Source organism: Rhinolophus ferrumequinum, chromosome 12 (genome assembly GCF_004115265.2).
Source record: "Rhinolophus ferrumequinum isolate MPI-CBG mRhiFer1 chromosome 12, mRhiFer1_v1.p, whole genome shotgun sequence".
NCBI lineage: Eukaryota > Metazoa > Chordata > Mammalia > Chiroptera > Rhinolophidae > Rhinolophus > Rhinolophus ferrumequinum.
In genome coordinates, this window is record NC_046295.1 from 15,255,072 (window position 1) to 15,274,875 (window position 19,804).

Consider the following 19,804-nt stretch of genomic DNA (forward strand, 5'->3'; position numbering starts at 1 on the left):
TTGTGTTGGCGAGCCCAGCGAGGCCGGCGGATTTGTGCAGTGCCCAGGCCTGCACGGAAGCGCCCTGGCAGATCCCAGCACAAGATACACGCTTTTCCCCGCGCTGCCAGAAGGCTGAGCAGCCAAGCGCTCCCCGGGGGCCTTGTCTGTGTGCCGGGCCGGGAGATCACAGGCCCAGGGGGCAGCTCCACCGCAGGAGACAAGACACGCCTCAGACCGGGCAAATTCCCGGCCTCCTCTGGCTCTAAGCCAGCAACCGCCGCCCGCCACCTCCTCTCCTCCTCCGCTGTTGCCCCGGCCGCCCCGCTGGGCCCCTAATCGCCGGCGCCTCGGCGCGTGGCCCCTCGGCCCTCAGCGCTGGCAGCGCGGTACGGACGGGACCGATGTGGCGCATGCGTGGTGGCGCCACCAGGCGCGGGAGCTGCGGCGGCGGGGACAGCGGCGGGGATCGTCGCGGGCAGGGCCGCCCAGGCCGGGTTCGTGGGGGTGGCAGCAGCGGCAGCGTGGGCTGGCGAGGCCGAGCGGGCGGCGCCCGACAGCAGCTGGAGGAGCGGTTCGCCGACCTGGCGGCGAGCCATCTGGAGGCCATCCGCGCGCGAGACGAGCGGGACCGGCAGAACGTGCGGTTGCGCGAGGAGAACGCCCGTCTGCGGCTGGAGAACCGGCGACTGAAGCGCGAGAACCGCAGCCTCTTCCGTCAGGCTTTGCGGCTTCCCGGAGAGGGCGGCGACGCGGCGCCCGCGGAGGCGACGAGGGAGACCCCGGACCCTGAAGAGGCAAGCACCAACAAGAGGGCGCGCGGCGCTGGCCCGGAGGACGATCCCGGCAGCCCCAGGGCCCTGAGGGCCCGCCTTGAGAAGCTGGAGGCCATGTACCGCCGGGCCCTGCTGCAGCTGCACCTCGAGCAGCAGGGACCGCGCACGCGTGGGGACAAGGAGCAACCGACCCTGCGTGAACCCGAGCCTGGCCTCCGACCCACGGACCCGGAGCCCCCAGAGTCCTGGCAGTAGCGGGAGGCCGCAGGCGGGCAGAGGCGGGGCTTGGCGCGGGCCCCTCCTCCCCCCCGCACTTCCTCCCCAGCTCCCACGCCGGCCCGGCGCGCGCCCTGGGCTGCGCTCCGCTGGCGGAAGCTGGCGGGCTGTGCGGGGCTGCAGGGCACTTCCGGGAGGCGCTGCGCATCCGGCCTGTGGAAGCCCCAAGAGTGCAGAGCGCCTGCCTTTTACCCCTGCTGGTTTCCGTGGAGAGAGACCTAGCGACAGAGGGCAAGTTTTAAAACAGCAAGAAATGGGTGCCAGTCAACACCCTCTAATTCCTGAACTTTTCAGGGTGTTGTGAGAACCTGTTGTATTTCTTCTTTTTCCTTTCTTTATTTTGGTTCTTTGAGGGATGAATAATGCCTTTTGAGTTAGTTGAGTCTGTTGTTAATTCTTCAGTCCTCCAAAGACCCCAGCCATTATCTCTTAGGTGGCCAACATTCTAAGTATTGTTTTTAAAAATAGGTATTAACTTGGATATCTTATAAAATACCACCCTTTTAATTAAAAAGGTAATATTTATAACTTAGGAATTTATGTTTGCCCCGGCTCTAGTCTTTACACATCTAATATATATTGATTTGTTTACCCCCCGAGAATTTTTAAACTTTCTGACTAGAAGTGATCCTTCGAATTGGTAAATAAATCTGGTGTATTAAAAGTAACCTAAAAACATCCAATGACTATTATTTGAAGTGTGTTAAATTTTTACATGTTTCTCTAACAAATAACGTGTGTATACATTACGTATTTTAACATGACTTTGGTTTTCCTTAGTAAACTCACATTTTCTTTTCGCTTTATGTAACAGTGATTGTTTTTAATCTAAAGATTAGACAGTCTGAATATTTCATTTTTATTACATTTTAGACATTAGAGTATAGTCAGTGCACAGCTATTATGCCTAGTTTTGACTGAATTTTAAAGAAATTATAAATTAGATAGCCCCGAAATGATTTGTCTCAGTTATGACTTCAATGGCAAAAAAAAAGAAAAAAAATCATTAATTTTAACAAATGTTCTGAAATCACTTTAATGAATTCTATTAATGAATCATACTTTTGCCTACTAAATAGTGAAGAGGATACCGTTTACCTGATAAAAATCGTGTGTGTGAGAGAGTGTTTAAGTGATGGAAAATGCTTCGGTTCCACAAAATAAGAAATGGGAAGAATTTTGTTAGAGCTAGGAAAAAAATGAACTAAAATTTTTGTTTCATTTGTGGCATATTCCACAAGATATATATATATACATATACATACATATATATATATTATATATATATGTATATATATATATATAATATATATATATCTCATATGTCAAATATACACACACACACAAATCAAGGTGCCAAAGAAAATAGTTTTGTGATTTTTCTAGTTCTTGAAGACATGTTATGCATTTTACTTAAAAGTAGTTGATATTTAGTTGTGAATATTAAAATCTTACCTTATGACCAAAAAATATGAGAAGAAACTTTGTGAGAATAGGTAGGTATATGAAAAGTATTTCTATCCCCTTTACTTCATTTTCTAATAGTGAAAGAAAACGTTCTTAGGAGGTAGTAGAAATTGAAGAATAGGAAAAAAAAACATATCAACCCTACTGCTATTTAACTTTAGGTTTAAATTTGTTACTTCTCAGCCTTAAATTTCTCATCAAGATGAACATAATATTTACTTAAAAATATTATAAAAAATTTATTGAGATGCTATATGCAACATGCCTGCCTCAAAGTAAGTGCTCTATCAATGAGAATTACAATCCAAAGTGTGAAAGTCACAGATACGTATTTTACTGACACTTTCCCTTGTCTTCGGTATTTTACTTCTTTATGACTTTATGAGTATTAACAGAGATATGTATATTTTGAATGAATTGACATTTTTCACTCCGTATAAGCAAGTAGGAAAGATAAACTCTATGTAATAAGGGAATAATGCAAAAACATTTCAAAAATATTGCTGATTGTGGTAAAATTGGGAATATTTAACAACTAAGCAAAATATTTAGTTTACATAGTTTTTAAACATTTTTTTTTAAACATCTTTTAAAACCAGGTACAATATAAGCATGGTGAAACCATTTTTTGTAAAACAATAAGACACACACACACACACACACACACAAATAAGGATTACGTTTTAGCATAATTCCTGAGAAGTATTAAAAATTCTGCAACCAAAATGCTCCATAAGATGGGATAAGGCTAATTATATTTCAACTTTGTTGAATTTACTTTCTGATAAATGATAAAGTATCATGTAGTAATAAAAATGTTTTGATATATTGAAATATGTACCTATTTAAGAAATGGGTATAGTTGATTTTTTAAAAGTTTGATCTAGGATCTAATTTAATTTAAAACAAACTATAACTGCATGTTATCATATGTTACAGTGATATTTTCATAATTTCAAATTTGTTGTGCAATGAAAAGAGGGCATATACTTTGTAGAAATGAGCAACAAAAATATGTGTCAGCGAAGATTGGCATTTTTTTTAACTAACATTTTTTTTAATGGCTGCTAGTCACAAAAGAACATAGAAAAGAACATATCAACCCTACTGCTACTCTTCATATTTTTCTCTATAAAAATTAGGATATAAATCAAAGTAATATAAAAATGAGTACTTACGTAGATTTTTAGAACACACTCTCCTTGATAAACTTCTTGAACATTAGAAATATTTGAAGATTACTTGAAAACATCTATTCTTGCTTAGTCTTAGATTTATGTTTGACAATTCACAAGTATTGCCATAATGAAACTAATACCAAATTATTAATAAATGAATAAATTGAATTATCACTATATACTAAGTAATTACTAGCAGCATGATTTTGATTCTAATGCCAAAATACCTTTTTCTATTTTACTACAGGAAGAGATTTGTACTGAAAATTTGTCACAAAATTTTCATAAATGAATGACAAAATTATTAGTATTTCTGTTCAGTGATTAATTGATCAATTATAAATTCTAATTTTTGTACTATAAGCTTACTTTTTTGATATATATGTTACCTACCTGATATAGACAGCGGAAATATGGACCAAGGAAAACACGTAGATAATACATCTAACTTTATAGGATTAGTCCTATTCAAATTTCAAATTTTAAAGTTTAAATGAAGATTAACATCTCTCAATGATCAGAATTAACAGACATTGTGTTTAATCCATAGCAGATTTTGATTATAAAATTCATATTCAGAATCTACTTGTCAGGATCATCTTTTTGCATATTTGATGATAATTTGTTAGTAAGAAAGAACTTTTTTAAACCCAAAATTTCAGACATCTGTTTAGACAAAAATTGAAAAAGGAAAGCAGTGACTTTGTTTGGAGCTTGAGTCTTGTCTGGATGATAAGCATTCTACTCTAAAAATTGTATTCTTTGAGGAAGAAACTTTCACAACAATCTATCGCATATCTCATACTTAGGACTGATAAAAGTTTTCCTTGACCTTTCATTTTTCCAGGTCTCCTCACTTTATTTTTGATTTTATCATTTTAAACATATAACATCTATTGTATTTTAACCTTAATGGATCTACCTTTAATTATGGTGAAGATTCTGTTTGTAATAACCAAGAAACCCAACACTTAGTCACTATTAAAAACAATAAAGATAGATATTCTTTATTTTTAATTTGGTAAAATTCCTGATTCAAGTGCTTCAGGGTGTCAGCAAGTTCTGTTCCACATGGTCATTCAGGGTCTCAGATTCTTTTTTTCATGTTCCTCTGTCTTGCGCTAGGTCATTGTTTCATCCGTATGGTAGAAATAGATTACTTCCAGATCCGGGTTTCAGCATTTGGGAAAGGAAAAGAGAGGCCTGGCCAGATACGAAAATGACATTAGTTTTCCTAATCACATTCCACTGGCAAAAGTTCATCACATGACTGATTTAATGTCAAAGGAACTGAGAAGTGTAATCAAGCTGTAGAATGTTTTGCCCAGGTATAATTTCATTATTATGGACAAATGGGAGAACTCTTAATGGAGGATGGCATCCACTTAATTTTTTAAAAGAATTTATATATCATGGTATAGCATTTTTGAAACTACATAATTTAAAATAGAAACAATATAATCGCTTTATAGATTTTTAAAAATCTGACCTTTTCATTCCCCTGTATACTATCCTTATGAGTACAAACATGAGATATTGCTTGAAATCAGCAAAGAAATAATAGCTATTAAATTTTATATAGGAAGTCCCTGTCAAGTATGAACCAATAGTGAAAGTATAAACCAATTTTTATGAATAGTGTATATGTCATAAAAATGGGGTTTTAAGAGCCTATTATTGGTAAACATTCTATTCATATGTAAATCTAGATTTATAACTTGCGGGGGAAATGTTTTCGTTCATCTTGTTTCTTATTTACTAGCGTTCTACAACATTTAGAGCTGAAAGAGACCTTGGAGGGTTTTAAACCAGCTTCCTTTCCGACTTTTTGCCAACAACTTCACAGCTTCCACAGGGAACTACATATACACTGCACTCCATAACTTAAAATATGCTGATCACAATCCTAGGTAATATTATTCCCTCCTGTTTATGAATGAGGAAACTGATGAACAAAGAAGTTGAATAACTTTTCCAAGTTTAAAAAGAAAAACAATTATTGAAAAAAATTTTGAAAGAGATATAATTGATAAGACATTATATAAATTTTAGGACAGATAATAATTCAATATATGTATATATTGTGCACCGATTACCATAATAAATTAACATTCATCACCACAGATAAGATTTTTTTTCTTGTGTTGAGAGCTTTTAAAAGCTATTCCCTTAGCAACTTTCAAATATACAATACAGTGTTGTAAACTATAGTCACCATGCTGTACACTACCCTCAGAAATTATTCAAATAATTTATTTCTGATTTTAATAGGAATTCTTCTGGCTTTCTCTATTAAGCATTCAAGTGCTCAGTAGATTGCTAATTTTGCAGTCTTTATCATGGCTATTGTTACATTTATTTCATAAAAAGATGTTTTTCGCTTTGTGTTGTAAAAGAGTTTAAATAGTAATAGAGTTATTTATTCCTTTAAATTTTGGTAAATTTCACAGGTGGGGCTCTTGGGGATAGATGGATCAATTATTTGGGGGGCAGAGTAGATATTTGAACATTTTGCCTACTTATTTGATGGAGATGCAGCTCTGCATACCTGGTCCAAGGTGACAGAAGGGAAATATTTACATTCCTAGGTTACATTCCTTGCTGAACACAGAAAGGAAGCATATAGCCCCACTGTCCCTGGCAGCTATCATGTGATTATAAGAATGGTAGAGAGATGGAAGAAAATTTAGTTTTTGGTAACATCATTGCAGCTGCATTTGTTCTGCCTGGAGACTGACCTACATTTTGATTTCCCATTATGTGAGAAAATACATTTCCTTATTGTTTAAGCTAGTTGGAGTTAGGGAATTTTCTTAATAGTAGTCAAAATGTAATACTATGAACACTGCAATGACACATCAAAATATGGTTGTCTTATAAACATGATATTATGGAAAAGATACCAGGTACCAAGAACATAAAATGGACAAAAAGCTAAAATCTATATACGAGGTTGGACAATTAAGTTCACAAACTCATCCTAGAAAAAGTGCTACGTACCTCATTGCAAAATATCACTACAGTCACCTTGGAAGTACTCCCCTTGGGAAGCTATGCACCAATGCCAGCACCTAGAAAATTGCTTCAAAGCAATTTTCGAACTCTTTCTGGAATGGCCATCAGAGCTGTTACCCTTGATGTCCTGAATGTCATCAAAATGTTTTCCTTTCAATATTTTCTTTATCTTCAGGTAAAAAAGAAGGCATTGGGGGCCAGATCAGGTGAGTAAGGAGGGTGTTCCAATACAGTTATTTGTTTACTGGCTGAAAACTCCCTCACAGACAGTGCCGTGTGGTCTGGTGCATTGCTGTGAAGCAAGAGCCATAAATTGGCCAGAAGTTCAGGTCGTCTAACTTTTTCACGCAGCCTTTTCAGCACTTCCAAATAGTAAGCTTGGTTAACTGTTTGTCCAGTTGGTACAAATTCATAATAAATAATCCTTCTGATATCAAAAATGTTAGCAACATCATTGCATCAAGTTCGCGAACCTAGTTGTCAGACCTTCGTATATTGAGAACTCCAATAAATCAAACAAGAGAAAGAAAATCAACCCAGTTCAGAAAAAGGCAAAAGACCTTACCGATCCTTTATATTACAAAAAAACTGAATAGCCGATAAGCATATGGAAAGATTATTTAAATTAATAGTAATATAAAACTAAACTTACCTGTTCTGTCTCTTGTATTTCATAACTCCAATAATTGACATTTGCCTAATGACCGAAGAAAAAATTAGAAATCATTCTGAACATATTTTCCAATGGTCTTTATATCTAAATGTTTATCACATTCTGTAATTTTTGCCTCAAAAATGCTTTTCACAGGTTTTCCTTTTTCCTCATTCATAATTTTGGACGTAGGGTATATCAGGACCTTTGCGCTTCATTTTCTGTAAGGTGAACATTGAAGAAAGCAAATTTATTTTAGTTCGGAAGATAAGTTGGTGTATAGACTGTTGACCAATAATCTTTAAAGCAAGGTATACTGGGAGAAGGTTAAGAAAAAAATCTCAGATCTTTTTTTTACATTTATTTTTCTCTCATCCTTTAAAAATTTATTATTTTTGTGTACGAGTATGTTCTAAAATGTTCTAAGTATAGTAAATGTTATACAAATTTTAAGTACTCAAAAATATTTTATAGATCCTGGTAGAGTGTAAAGAATACTACACTGGGAGTCAGACAGCTCAGTTTGCAACATTTGTCATTTATTAGTTTTGTAACTTAAGAATATCACTTAATCTCTTTAATACACAATTTTTCAAATTAAAAAAACTGGGTAATAGAATGTATCCAAATGTGTATCATAGCTAGGTTTGTTATGAGACTTGAATTAGATATTATATCTGAACTTGGATTTTATGTTTTAAAATACAATACCCAAGTAAGAAAATTATTATTCCTAAAGGATAATTTCTTCATGTTCCTTGGCTTTTGGGACAAAAGAAATTAGCCATTAAAATTATTTTAGATTTTTTTAAATTTGTTTTATCTCCTCAACTACTTCTTAAGATTAAAGATTAATTTTTCAGAATTTTTTGTTATATGTCTCTTTGCTTGGCCTTTTATGTATTTCAAGTGAGAACTCAAGGCAGGTTTGTATCTATCAAGTATAAGCAGGCTACCAAGCTACCAAATTAATTTGCAAATCACAAAGGTTATATTACTGAATCTATGTGCTTCACAACAGTTTCTGAGAAGAACAAAATCACTTTTGTGCTTTTAATAAGGCACATCAGTACTACTAATAATTCTAAGATGTGAAAATCTGACTGTGAAGTTGATTATGTACTCAAGCAGAAAGCTATAATCAAAAGGTTTCTGAATCCACTCTCATTCCACAATGTTTTTTCCCCATATTATTCATGTAGATGTTGAGTTTCTTCACAAAAAAATGCAAAATAGTTGGATCTAAAGAGTCCCTTTAACCAAAAGAAATTTTCACATTTTCACTAAACAATGTATTTATTGATGAAATAAATTCATATGAATTATTCTTCTGAAACTGAGATTCTGTAGCATTAAGAGACTCAAATAAAAACAAAATGTCCAAATATAACTCCCAGATATCAAACCTTGCCATATTCACTTTCGGTCCTCCTCCACCTTACTTTCTATTTACCAAATTACTGGCCTCCCTTGGTCCTTGGGTTACAGGGCAATGTTGACTTCTGGTTGGATTTGTCCACTAGGAAATACTAGTAGTAAGAGATCAGAAAGAGGAAGTAATGTTAGGTCTGGGTTTGCTATAGGTTAGTTACATTCTTTTACGAAACGTTACAGCTCCTGTAAGTCTGTCTTCTCTACAGCGCCCTCTGTCTCCAGGTTATGGTAACAGTTCTAGGCCTTCACCACTTCTAAATAAGGGGTGGTGAAGTTTTCCATGGTAAGTATTACTAGCTTCAGGGTACTGCTCTATCTCCTCTGGTTTCTCTAAACCATACCCAATTTTTTGAAAATAGGCCTTATTAAACTAATTTAAAATGACTCACCTTCAGTGTGCCATCTGTTTTCTGTGGGAACCCAGATTGATTCATATATAAACAGTGACTACTGATATTAGTATTGACTGGTATGATTTAATTTTTATTGCATATAATTTAATGCATTTTAAAGATTCCTTTGAGCAACAGGATACATCTCAAAATTTGACCTTCAATTAATCCAGTTTGATGTTTTCTTCATTTAACTAACTCAAAATATGTATATGCAAATTAGGTTTGACAATTAGGAAGATACTAAGTATATATTACTTCTTATAGGGTTTTTAAAAAATTGTATCTTTAGTAATTCAATACCATTCAACAGATATTTAGTATTTTAATAATGCTTATGCACAAAATATCTGACCACTGGTAACACAACCTATGAGATAATTTCTTCCCTTAAAACATTTAATATCCAATACAGAGATGTAGACATATAATATAAAATAGGAAATGAAGGAGAAAATATTAACTCCCCAAACTAGGAAGAATAGGATTCACATGAAGTGTTATTTGAGCAGATTCCTAAAAGACAGGTAGAGGATCGAGTAGATGGGTCTTGTGGGATGATTATTCAAGACTAAGGGAACATAAGCAAAGGGGTATGAATAGGGATGTATAAGGAATGCACTAGGAGTAACGAGACTGTGGTGTGTGTGACAGAAGTGAAAGGTATATAGGATTGCATGTAAATTTGAGTAAAGTAGGGGTCAAATAGTGGAAGGCCTTAAATTCGACACTGAGAGTTTCATCTTTTAATGGAGAAAAATCAAAATTCTTTGAGCAAGTGATTGATTTAGTATTGCATGTCATGATTAGATGTAGTTTTAAGAATGCTGCTTTTACACAAGCAGCAGATAATTCGAGGAAAGTTGAAGCTGGAGGTAGGAATACTAGGAAAGGAATGAGAACAGTGGTTCAGTTAAGAGGTAATAGGGCTTAAAAACAATCAAAACTGTTCAAAATTATTAAAAGATACTTAAAATGTAGTAACTGAAGGGTAAATAAAAGGATGCCTAAGTGGTTCTGAGATGCAACGTGAGTCTGGATATCAAGAAACGACACTAGAAGTGTATAAATCATATTGAACATGAGGAGGAAAAGCATAGAAGAGACAACTCTAAAAAATACAGATGCACAAGAAAAATTTTTATTTTTAAAGTTAGATTTCATTAAATAGTTTTATTGGTAAATCAATTTTGATGATCTCTTCTTATTTGTTGTATATCTTGAATTAATCCAGTTAGAATAAGCAAAATTAATATAGATTATGCATGTGCAGAGTTGGAAATTTCATAATTTTGGAGTCTTGGCAGTATTTGTATAGGGTGGAAGAGTGGGACAAAGTGGAGACTTTGCAACCAGGGTTAGTGTTGGGGGAGAAATACAAGCTATGATTAAGAAATGCAAACAAAACAGAAACAGACTTATAGATACAGAGAACAGACTGATGGTTACTTGATGGGTGGGGGTTTGGAGGGCTAGGTGAGAAAGGTGAAAGGATTAAGAAGTATAAATTGGTACATAATTACAAAATAGTCACAGGATGTTAAAAACAGTATAAGGAATATAGTTAATAGTATCGTAAAAACTGTATAGTGTCAGGTGGGTACTAGACTTATCGGGGGATCACTTCATAAATTATATAAATGTCTAACCACTGTCCTGTACACCTGAAACTAATATGAAATCATATTGAATGTCAACTATAATTTTAAAAAATAGTCAGATGGATATAAAGTCCAGCATGAGGAATAATACTGTAATAGCTATATGCAGTGCCAGATAGATAACAGACTTATTGGGGATATCACTTTGTGAGGTATATAATTGTCTAATCGCTATGTTGTTTGTACACCTGAAACTAACTAACTAACTGTAAAGAAAACAATGCCTTCTCTTTATTTGTCATGCTTAACATCAGGATTGTGAAGTTGATGAGCAGAGTTCCTGGGCCTTTTGGGTAGTGATGGCAAACTGTATCTTTATTTCCAGGATGGTGATCAGAGAGGGATGTTGATAACAGCAAAGGATGAAGTGAAGGTACATTCATACAAAAGGAGAAGATTGGATTTGTATGGCAGTCTCTCAGGATTTCCTTTTTTTAACCGGCAGTCAGAAAAATCAATTGGACTCAATATCTTTACTTATAGCATAGTAACATCAACTCATAAAATGGTTGAAAAATCAAATGAGAGTAATGCGCATGAAAGTGCATTGAAAATCTTAAACTCCATACAAATGAAAAGGATTGGCTAAGCTAATAGCAACAATATTTAAGATAACTTTTATTAAAATAGATTTTTAAGAGATATAAGGAATAAGCCTTATCATATTGCTTTAAAATAATTGGTTCTGTCTGAAAATGATCAAAGCAATTAATCTAAAACGTTTGTCATTGGAGATTAAAATAACGCCCCACATGTTACATGTTACAAAATTTGTCGATATACTCTTTCACTGTAGGTATTCAACATTCACCAAAGAAACCTAATTTCAATTACTTCTAACTCTTACAGTCCTACATATCTTACTGCTTCTATCATGCAATAATATGAACTATTTATATGAACTATTTTTCTTACCACTTTTTAAAAAGTAAGTCCTTTATGATGAAGATTATTTGCTCTGTTGGTCTACGTGGATCCTAATAAAGCATAAAGCCAGTTGACACATAATTTTTTGAGCATCGATATGTTGCCCCTGCTGTTTTAAAGAGTAAGAAACAGCATAATTAACCCTAATAGTTTGTTTCTTAGCATTATGGAGATAAGGTCTCCATGAACATATACGATAAGAGGTTGGAGATTTAAAAATTATCCATTATTCTGTTAACAAACTAGCAATCATTCACTTGTGATGTGTGTTGAGTACTGGCTCTGTGCCAGGCACTGTGCTAATTGCTAGCTATTAATAATATCCAAAATACTGTCTGGTCATTACTTTGGAAAACTTACAAAGAATTGAAGGGAGATAAAAAATAAATATCTTTTTAAAGAAAATCAACAAAATGTTTTTTTGTTTTTGTTTTTGTTGTTTAGCAGAATTTATTTTCATGTTCTGATTTAGATTAATTCCGGAAGGACAAGATGAAAAAAGTTACAGTGTTGCTGAATTAGTAGTACAGACAGGTGGTCCCTGTTACTGAGCTGATCTAGTCTACGTGCACACAATTCTCTTCCCCCATTTTATTCTCTTCATCTGTATAACTTCTCACCAACTCATTTAGTTTTAGAGGCAATTAAAAAGTGGATATGCCACACAGCGTGGAAAGGATAGTCTCTTCAATAAGAGGTTCTGGGGAAGCTGAACAGCTGCATGCAAAAGAATGAAATTAGACGCTTATACCATATTCAAAAATCAACTCAACATGGCTTAAAGATTTAAATTTTTCTTATCGCCATAAAACTCCTAGAAGAAAATACAGAGAAAAAGCTTCTTGACATTTTCCATGGCAGTGATTTCTTGGATATAACACAAAACACAGGCAATGAAAGCAAAAATAGTCAAGTAAGATTACATCAAACTAAAAAGCTTCCGCATAGCAAAGGAAACCCTCAACAAAATGAAAAGAAAACTACAGAATGGGAGAAAATATTTGCAAACCACATATCTGATAAAGGGATAATATCCAAAATATATAAGAAACTCCTACACCTCAATAGTAAAAATAAACGAAACAACCTGATTAAAAAATGGGCAAAGGACTTGAATGGACATTTCTTCAAAGAAGATATACAAAGGATCCACAGGTATATGAAAAGGTGCTCAACATCATTAATCATCAGGAAAATGGAAATCAAAACCACAATGAGATATCACCTCACACATGCTCTGATGGCTATTATAAAAAAAAAAAAAAAAAAAAAAAAAGATAAGTGTAGGTGAGGATGTACAAAACACCGAACCCTCCTTGTACGTTAATGGTGGGAATGTAAATTTGGCACAGCCATTATGGAAAACAGTAAGGAGGTTCCTCAAAAAATTAAAAGTAGAACGTAGAACTATCATACGATACAGCAATCCCACTTTAGGTATATATCCAAAGGTACTGAAATCATGATGTCAAAGAGATATCTGAAGTCCTGTGTTCATCACATTATTCCCAATAGCTAAGACATGGAAGCAACCTAAATATCCATTGACAGCTGAATGGATACAAAAAATGTGATGCCATATATATATATATATATATATATATATACACACACACACACACACACACACACATATATACACACACACACATATATATGTATATATATGTAATAATATTCTATTATCTATATATATATATATATAAATAGATAATAGAATATTATTCAGCCTTTAAAAAGAAGGAAATTCTGCCATTTGTGACAACATGGATGAACCTGGAGAACATTATATTAAGTAAAATAAGCCAGAGGCAGAAGGATAAATACTACATGGTACCACTCTATGAGGAATCTAAGAGTTGGACTTAACAACAACAGAGAGTAGAATGCTGGTTGCTGAAGGCTGGGATGGGGGTGAATGGTGGAAAGGGACAAATTAGTTGAAGGGAACAAAGTTTCAGTTACAGAAGATGAATAAGTCCTAGATATCTACCATACAGCATAGCGCCTATAGTTAACAATACTGTATTGCATACTTAAAATTTTGCTACTAGGTTGGTGCAAAAGTAATTGAGATTTTTGCAATTATTTTTAACCTTTTAAACTGCAATTACTTTTGCACCAACCTAACAGGAAGGTACATCTTATGTTACATGTCTTCATCACAAAAAAATAAAGAGGTCTATAGGAAACTTTTGGAGGTGACGGATATGATTATGGCATAGCTTGTGGTGATAGTTTCACAGATATATATACATCTCCAAACTCATCAAGTTGTTTAAATACGCACAGCTTTTTGTATGTCCATCACATCTCATTAAAGTAGTTTTTATAAAACATCCTATCTCTAAGAAGCGTTCACTGAAGTAAGTGAATATATATTCTTTAAAGGTACATCAGTTTTTTCATACGATTACAAGTTTCTCTAAGGCAAGCATAGTATCATATTTACCTTGTATCACCAATAAATGCCTAGAATATTATAGGTAATAATTATTTTTGACTTTTGGGGGGAAAAAAGTGAAGATTCCCAAGCTGAATGGAAGCTGATTATTGTACTTTCTCTTCTTCCAAAAATGTACTTTGAAAGGGAAATGATGAGTTTTCCTAGAGATGTATTTAATTGTTTGGCAATAATTTGTGGTCCTTCAAAAATAGGATTAATTATCATCATGTAGGCAGGGAAGCTTAGGTGGCAATTTGTAATTTTTAGTAGCTTTTTACTTGCAGCATTTTAAAGTTGCTGCAGCAGGAGGTAAAGTACTGTACAAAATCATGTTGATTTGAATAGAAATATTTAAAAGGCTATATTATGAGTCACTAAAGTAGAGTTCAGGGGAAATAAATGTGTCTGTCCTCTGTTTATATTATTTAAAATTCCCATGTGTTCCATCTAATGGCAATTTGAATTTTGGTTTCACACATACCCTCTTAAATGTACTTGTGACTTAAATTGCTATTCACTTACAGACATAGTCTAATAGACTGGGCAGTATGATAGTCATTAGCCAGATATGAGTGTTGAGTATTTAAGTTGTTTAAATTGAGATGTGCTGTAATAATACATGCTAGATTTAAAATACTTAGAAAAAAATTAAACGTCACACTAATAATTTTTATATCAATTAAATGTTCAAATTATAATATTTCCATATACTGTATATTTCAAATAAAATATACTACTAATGTTAATTTTATCTGTATCTTTTTTTAATGTGGCTGCAAGAAAATTTAAAAGCACACCTGTGGCTTGGCTTATATTTTTATTGAACAGTGCTGTCTAAGAAGTACAGAATATATTGGTTTATTTTTATACCCTTTAGAGCACCATTTTCTATTATCGGAGCCTTAGATTAAAATGATCTTTACGAACTAGATTGCAGTTTAGGTTTAAAATGATCTTTACGAACCTGATCACGGTTTAGGCTTGTATTCAATTTCTCATCTACTAAACCATGAGCTCCATATCAAGAGAGCTGCTTGTGGGCAGCTCAATACTGTGCTACAGTTTATTTTATTTTATTTTTAAAATTTATTTTATTTTATATTTTATTGGGGAATATTGGGGAACAGTGTGTTTCTTCAGGACCCTTCAGCTCCAAGTAGTTGTCCTTCAATCTAGTAGAGGGTGCAGCCCAGTTCCAGTCCAGTCACTGTTTTCAATGTTTATTTGCAGGGGGCGCAGCCCACCATCCCATGCAGGAATTGAACTGGCAACCTTGTTGTTCAGAGCTCAGGTTTAGCAACATTTAGTTATCCCATTGATGGACCTACTTAATAGTCTTAGCTGCAAATTTGCTTCTTTGTTCTGAAATAATGGTGACATGAAGAGCAACAGAATGAATCCTCTTCATCAAATTACAAAAAGTATTTGAAAAATCAGTGGTGAAAACTTTCAACAATACTATGATCAAAAAATAAAGTACAAGGATTGATTTCATTAAATACACAACTTGAGGTCAATTAAAAATTTGTGCAGTGCAAATACAGAAAATATTTCAGTCATTTTAAAGAAAAATCTTAGGGATCTATTGAAATAGATTACATATGGGAAATTTAAATATATATGTGTGTGTATATATATATGTATATATATATATATATATATATATATATATATATATATATATATATACTGGTTTCAGTCCGTTTGAAAGAGATAAAATTGAAGTGAGCAGACGGAATTAAGAACTTATTAGAAATGGTGTAGGAGAGGCAGCTGAGAGATAGAACTTCCTTTTAAACTCTGAAAGGAAGTTTGGATTTTGCCCTAAATGTGATGTCATTGATTTTGAGCACTGGAAACAGAGAATATCATTTTACATTTTAAACATCAGTCTTACTGCTCTGCGGCCAAAGAAAGAAATCAAGATCATGCCTTTTTGGATATAGACATGAAGATGTATTATAAATACTTGGATATAGGTGTTTGACGGTCAGGGCATAGATCAGGGCTAGATATGTAACTTTGAGCATCAACAAATAGAGAGTAGAAGATACCGTGTTTCTCCAAAAATATGACCTAGCCAGACAATCAGCTCTAATGCGTCTTTTGGAGCAAAAATTAATATAAGACCCCATCTTATTTTAATATAAGACTGAGTCTTATTTTATTATAATATAAGACCGGGTCTTATTTTACTATAATATAAGAACTGGTATAATATAATATAGTATAATATAATATGATATAATATAATATAATGTAATACTGGGTCTTATATTAATTTTTGCTCCAAAAGACACATTAGAGCTGATTTTCCGGGTAGGTCTTATTTTCGAGGAAACGGTATCCTCTGAAAGTAAATATGGATAGAAAAGACAAGGGGCCCTACACTGCTAAACAGTTGTATTTCAAATAGAGATGCTGAAGCCAGAAAAGCAAAGCTTAGAATGAGCAGCTTCTGGGATAGAACAAAAACCAGCAGTGTGATACATCATGGACACCAAGAGCCTACGACTGGGGGGATTAATTATCAAGTGTACCCAATACTGTGGATGGGCTGAGGAAGAAGAGAAGACAGATGCAGCCATGAGTTTTGTCACTACTGAGGCCATTGTTGACACTGACAGAGGTTTTCAGAGGTGCATGTTAAAAGTAAGATTTGGAAGGTGACGAGGTGGATCCTCAACGCACAAGTATTAAGAACTTTTTTAAGACTTTCCATTTAGAGGAGCAACAACAACAACAAAATGAAATAATGACTAAGCAGATACAGGATTAAGAGAAGCTACGTTTGTTTACTTGTTTGGTTTTTTAAAATGCTGGGAATGATATCACACAGATGTAAAGATCGATGATCTTGGAGGAAGAGCAGTGAATAGAGGACCAAAGTCCTCCAAAAGAGGAGATGGGGACAAAGGGATGGAAGCCTGCGCATCCATGAAAAGATTGGCCTTCGAAGAGATGAGGGACACATCATTCTTTGTCATAAGAAAGAAAGCAGATAGTACATGACAAGATACACCAGGGTGGCAGAGTTATTGGAGGGACTCTGAAGTCATTACTTTCTTCTGTTTCTATTTTGTCAACAAAGTGTGAAGCAAGGTCATAGCCTGAGATGGAAAGAGGGGTTTGTGTTATCACAAAAGTAATAAAGAAGTTGACTCTAATAAAGAGAAGCTGTCTGGATCTGTTTTCAAGCTTGTATACTACATTTTCCTTCCAAGTAAACACGCTGCTGTCTACACGATGCTAAATGAAGGATTATGTACAATCCACGTTTGATAGTTATGTGTCACTTCTTACAGTGTGAGATTTATGAGTGGGTTATGGAGGCCAGAATATATACCAAACTATTACTTCATACATACCGGGGTGCCAAAAACCATGTAGACAAGCGGACACCTTAGTCAAAGTTGCTCACAGAGTAGTTCGTTGTAATCAGAAGTGTCTGGACGCTGATGGTAACCACTTTGAGCACCTCTTGTAATTGCAGAAGTCAAATGTGACTTGTATTCATCTTTTGTTATGGTATATATTGAGCATTACAATTTTAATACACTTTTCCTTTCTTAAAATGTGTATACACTCTTTTGGCACCCTCTATATTTTCCTTATTTTTTGAATCATCAGTATTTAAAGCAAATCTGGAGGATAACCAAGAGATTATCCACACAAAAGCAGGCTGACATTTAAAATGGAAAAGTTAACATTTCTGTTTCCCTGAAAAAAATATTTATGTAGAAATTAAACATAGGTTTTATTTTTGTTCATAGACATAAAAGATATAAAAACATGTCACAACTAGAGCATGCCAGATAAATGCATGTATTTTATTTCCTCAGAGCTACAGAAAATCTGATATCAAAAGACAAACATGAAGATTGGTATTTGAATTGTGATGATCATATATTATTGCAATTTATTTTTAAGGTAGTCTTATTTTGATGTGAAATTTCAGGTGAATTATAACCTATGTATTAAGTGGTCATTATCTACCTGTTGGAAATTAATGTGTTATTAGGGATCTCATCTTGGGAAGAGTGATGAATCTTTAAAAATCAGTGGGTATGAAGAGAATCTGTAAATACTACTTCAAAAACACAAAATACCTTAGTTTTATTATCTTTTGGCAATAGCTCATATTGTTTGATTTGGTTAATTGGTATTATGAATTCATTCTTTATCACTCATTAATTAGATAAATTTTTTAGATGTGCAATATCAATCTGTTTTGAACAATTCCTTTGTAACTTTCTTTTATGGTTGAGGGCTTTCTTAAAACATGTTTCTATAATAAACTTACAATATATCCAATTTGGAGACATATGAGACAATGGATTCCTAAAAAATCACTGGGACTTCTAGGTATGTTACAAATCTTGGGCTCTAGAGTCAGGCAACCCTGAATTCCAGTTCTGCAATCTCCATTGAGTTGCTGTATGCCCTTGAGCCCTTGAGTAGGTCACTTAACCTCTTGTAAACTACCATATTTTGCCATGTGTAATGCACTCCCGTGTGTAATGCACACCTACGTTTTTGGCCCAGACTTTCAGAGGAACGGAATGAGTACTACCCGTGTATAATGCACATCCTCACAAACTTGGGCAAAATGTGTGCATTATACATGGCAAAAAATACTAAATTTTTCATGTGTAAAATGGAAAAAATAATATTAGATTGGTGCAAAAGTAATTGCAGTTTTCGCAATTATTTTTAACCTTTTGAACCGCGATTACTTTTGCACCAACCTAATAGCACCTCCACAGTTATACAGATAAATTGAGAAGCTGAATATTTAACACTTCTGCAAAGTATTAAACATGCTTGTGCAATCGCAGTTACATATGTGGAAAGTAGCATATGTGAAATTTCTTTATAGATAGGGTGATTCTCAGATATCAATTTCTTCATCTCTCTTGTTGGACATTTCATTTTTAATTATTAAAATGCAAATTTATTGCAGGTAGATATAATTTACATTTTATATCCTAATATTTGATGCACAGACACATATATTTAATACATATGCAAGTTATGAACCATGATAGTAAAACTGATACCTACGAATTCATCACCCAATTTAAGAATTGCCGTATGCCAAACACTGTATCATCAACTAGGTGCTTCTTCACTATCCCATCTTTCTGACATGGTCAGCAGTAACTGTTATTTTAAATCTGGATTAATCATTCTCCCTTTTAAAAATATACTTTTATCATATACAATAGTATCCCTAAAACATATTGTTTATTTTGATTTTTTTACTTATGTAGTTTCTGTTGAATATATATACAGAAGGTGCCATAAAAATGCATACACATTTTAAGAAAGGAAAATACTGTGTTAAAATTACACTGATGGTAACCACTTTGAGCACCTCTTGTAATTGCAGAAGTCAAACGTGACCTTTTGTTATTGGCATATATTTAGTATTACGATTTTAATACAGTCTTTTTCTTTCTTAAAATGTGTATACATTTTTGGCATGATAATATATTATATATGTATATATTATATGTAATGAAGATAAGAGTTGTACAGAAACTACAAATGCAGTGATAAAACCAAATGACTGGATAGCTACATTATTTTGATGGTCAA

General features: G+C 34.6%; 1 protein-coding gene across 1 annotated transcript; it reads left to right on the top strand.

Annotated features, from left to right (window-relative positions):
• Positions 1-248: 248 nt before the first annotated feature.
• TUSC1 (tumor suppressor candidate 1) lies at positions 249-1,062 on the top strand (the record flags this gene model as incomplete). Its single annotated transcript, XM_033124168.1, has 1 exon — positions 249-1,062. A coding segment is annotated over one exon (762 nt), but the record flags the coding sequence as incomplete, so codon positions are not given.
• Between the last annotated feature and the right edge of the window lie 18,742 nt (positions 1,063-19,804).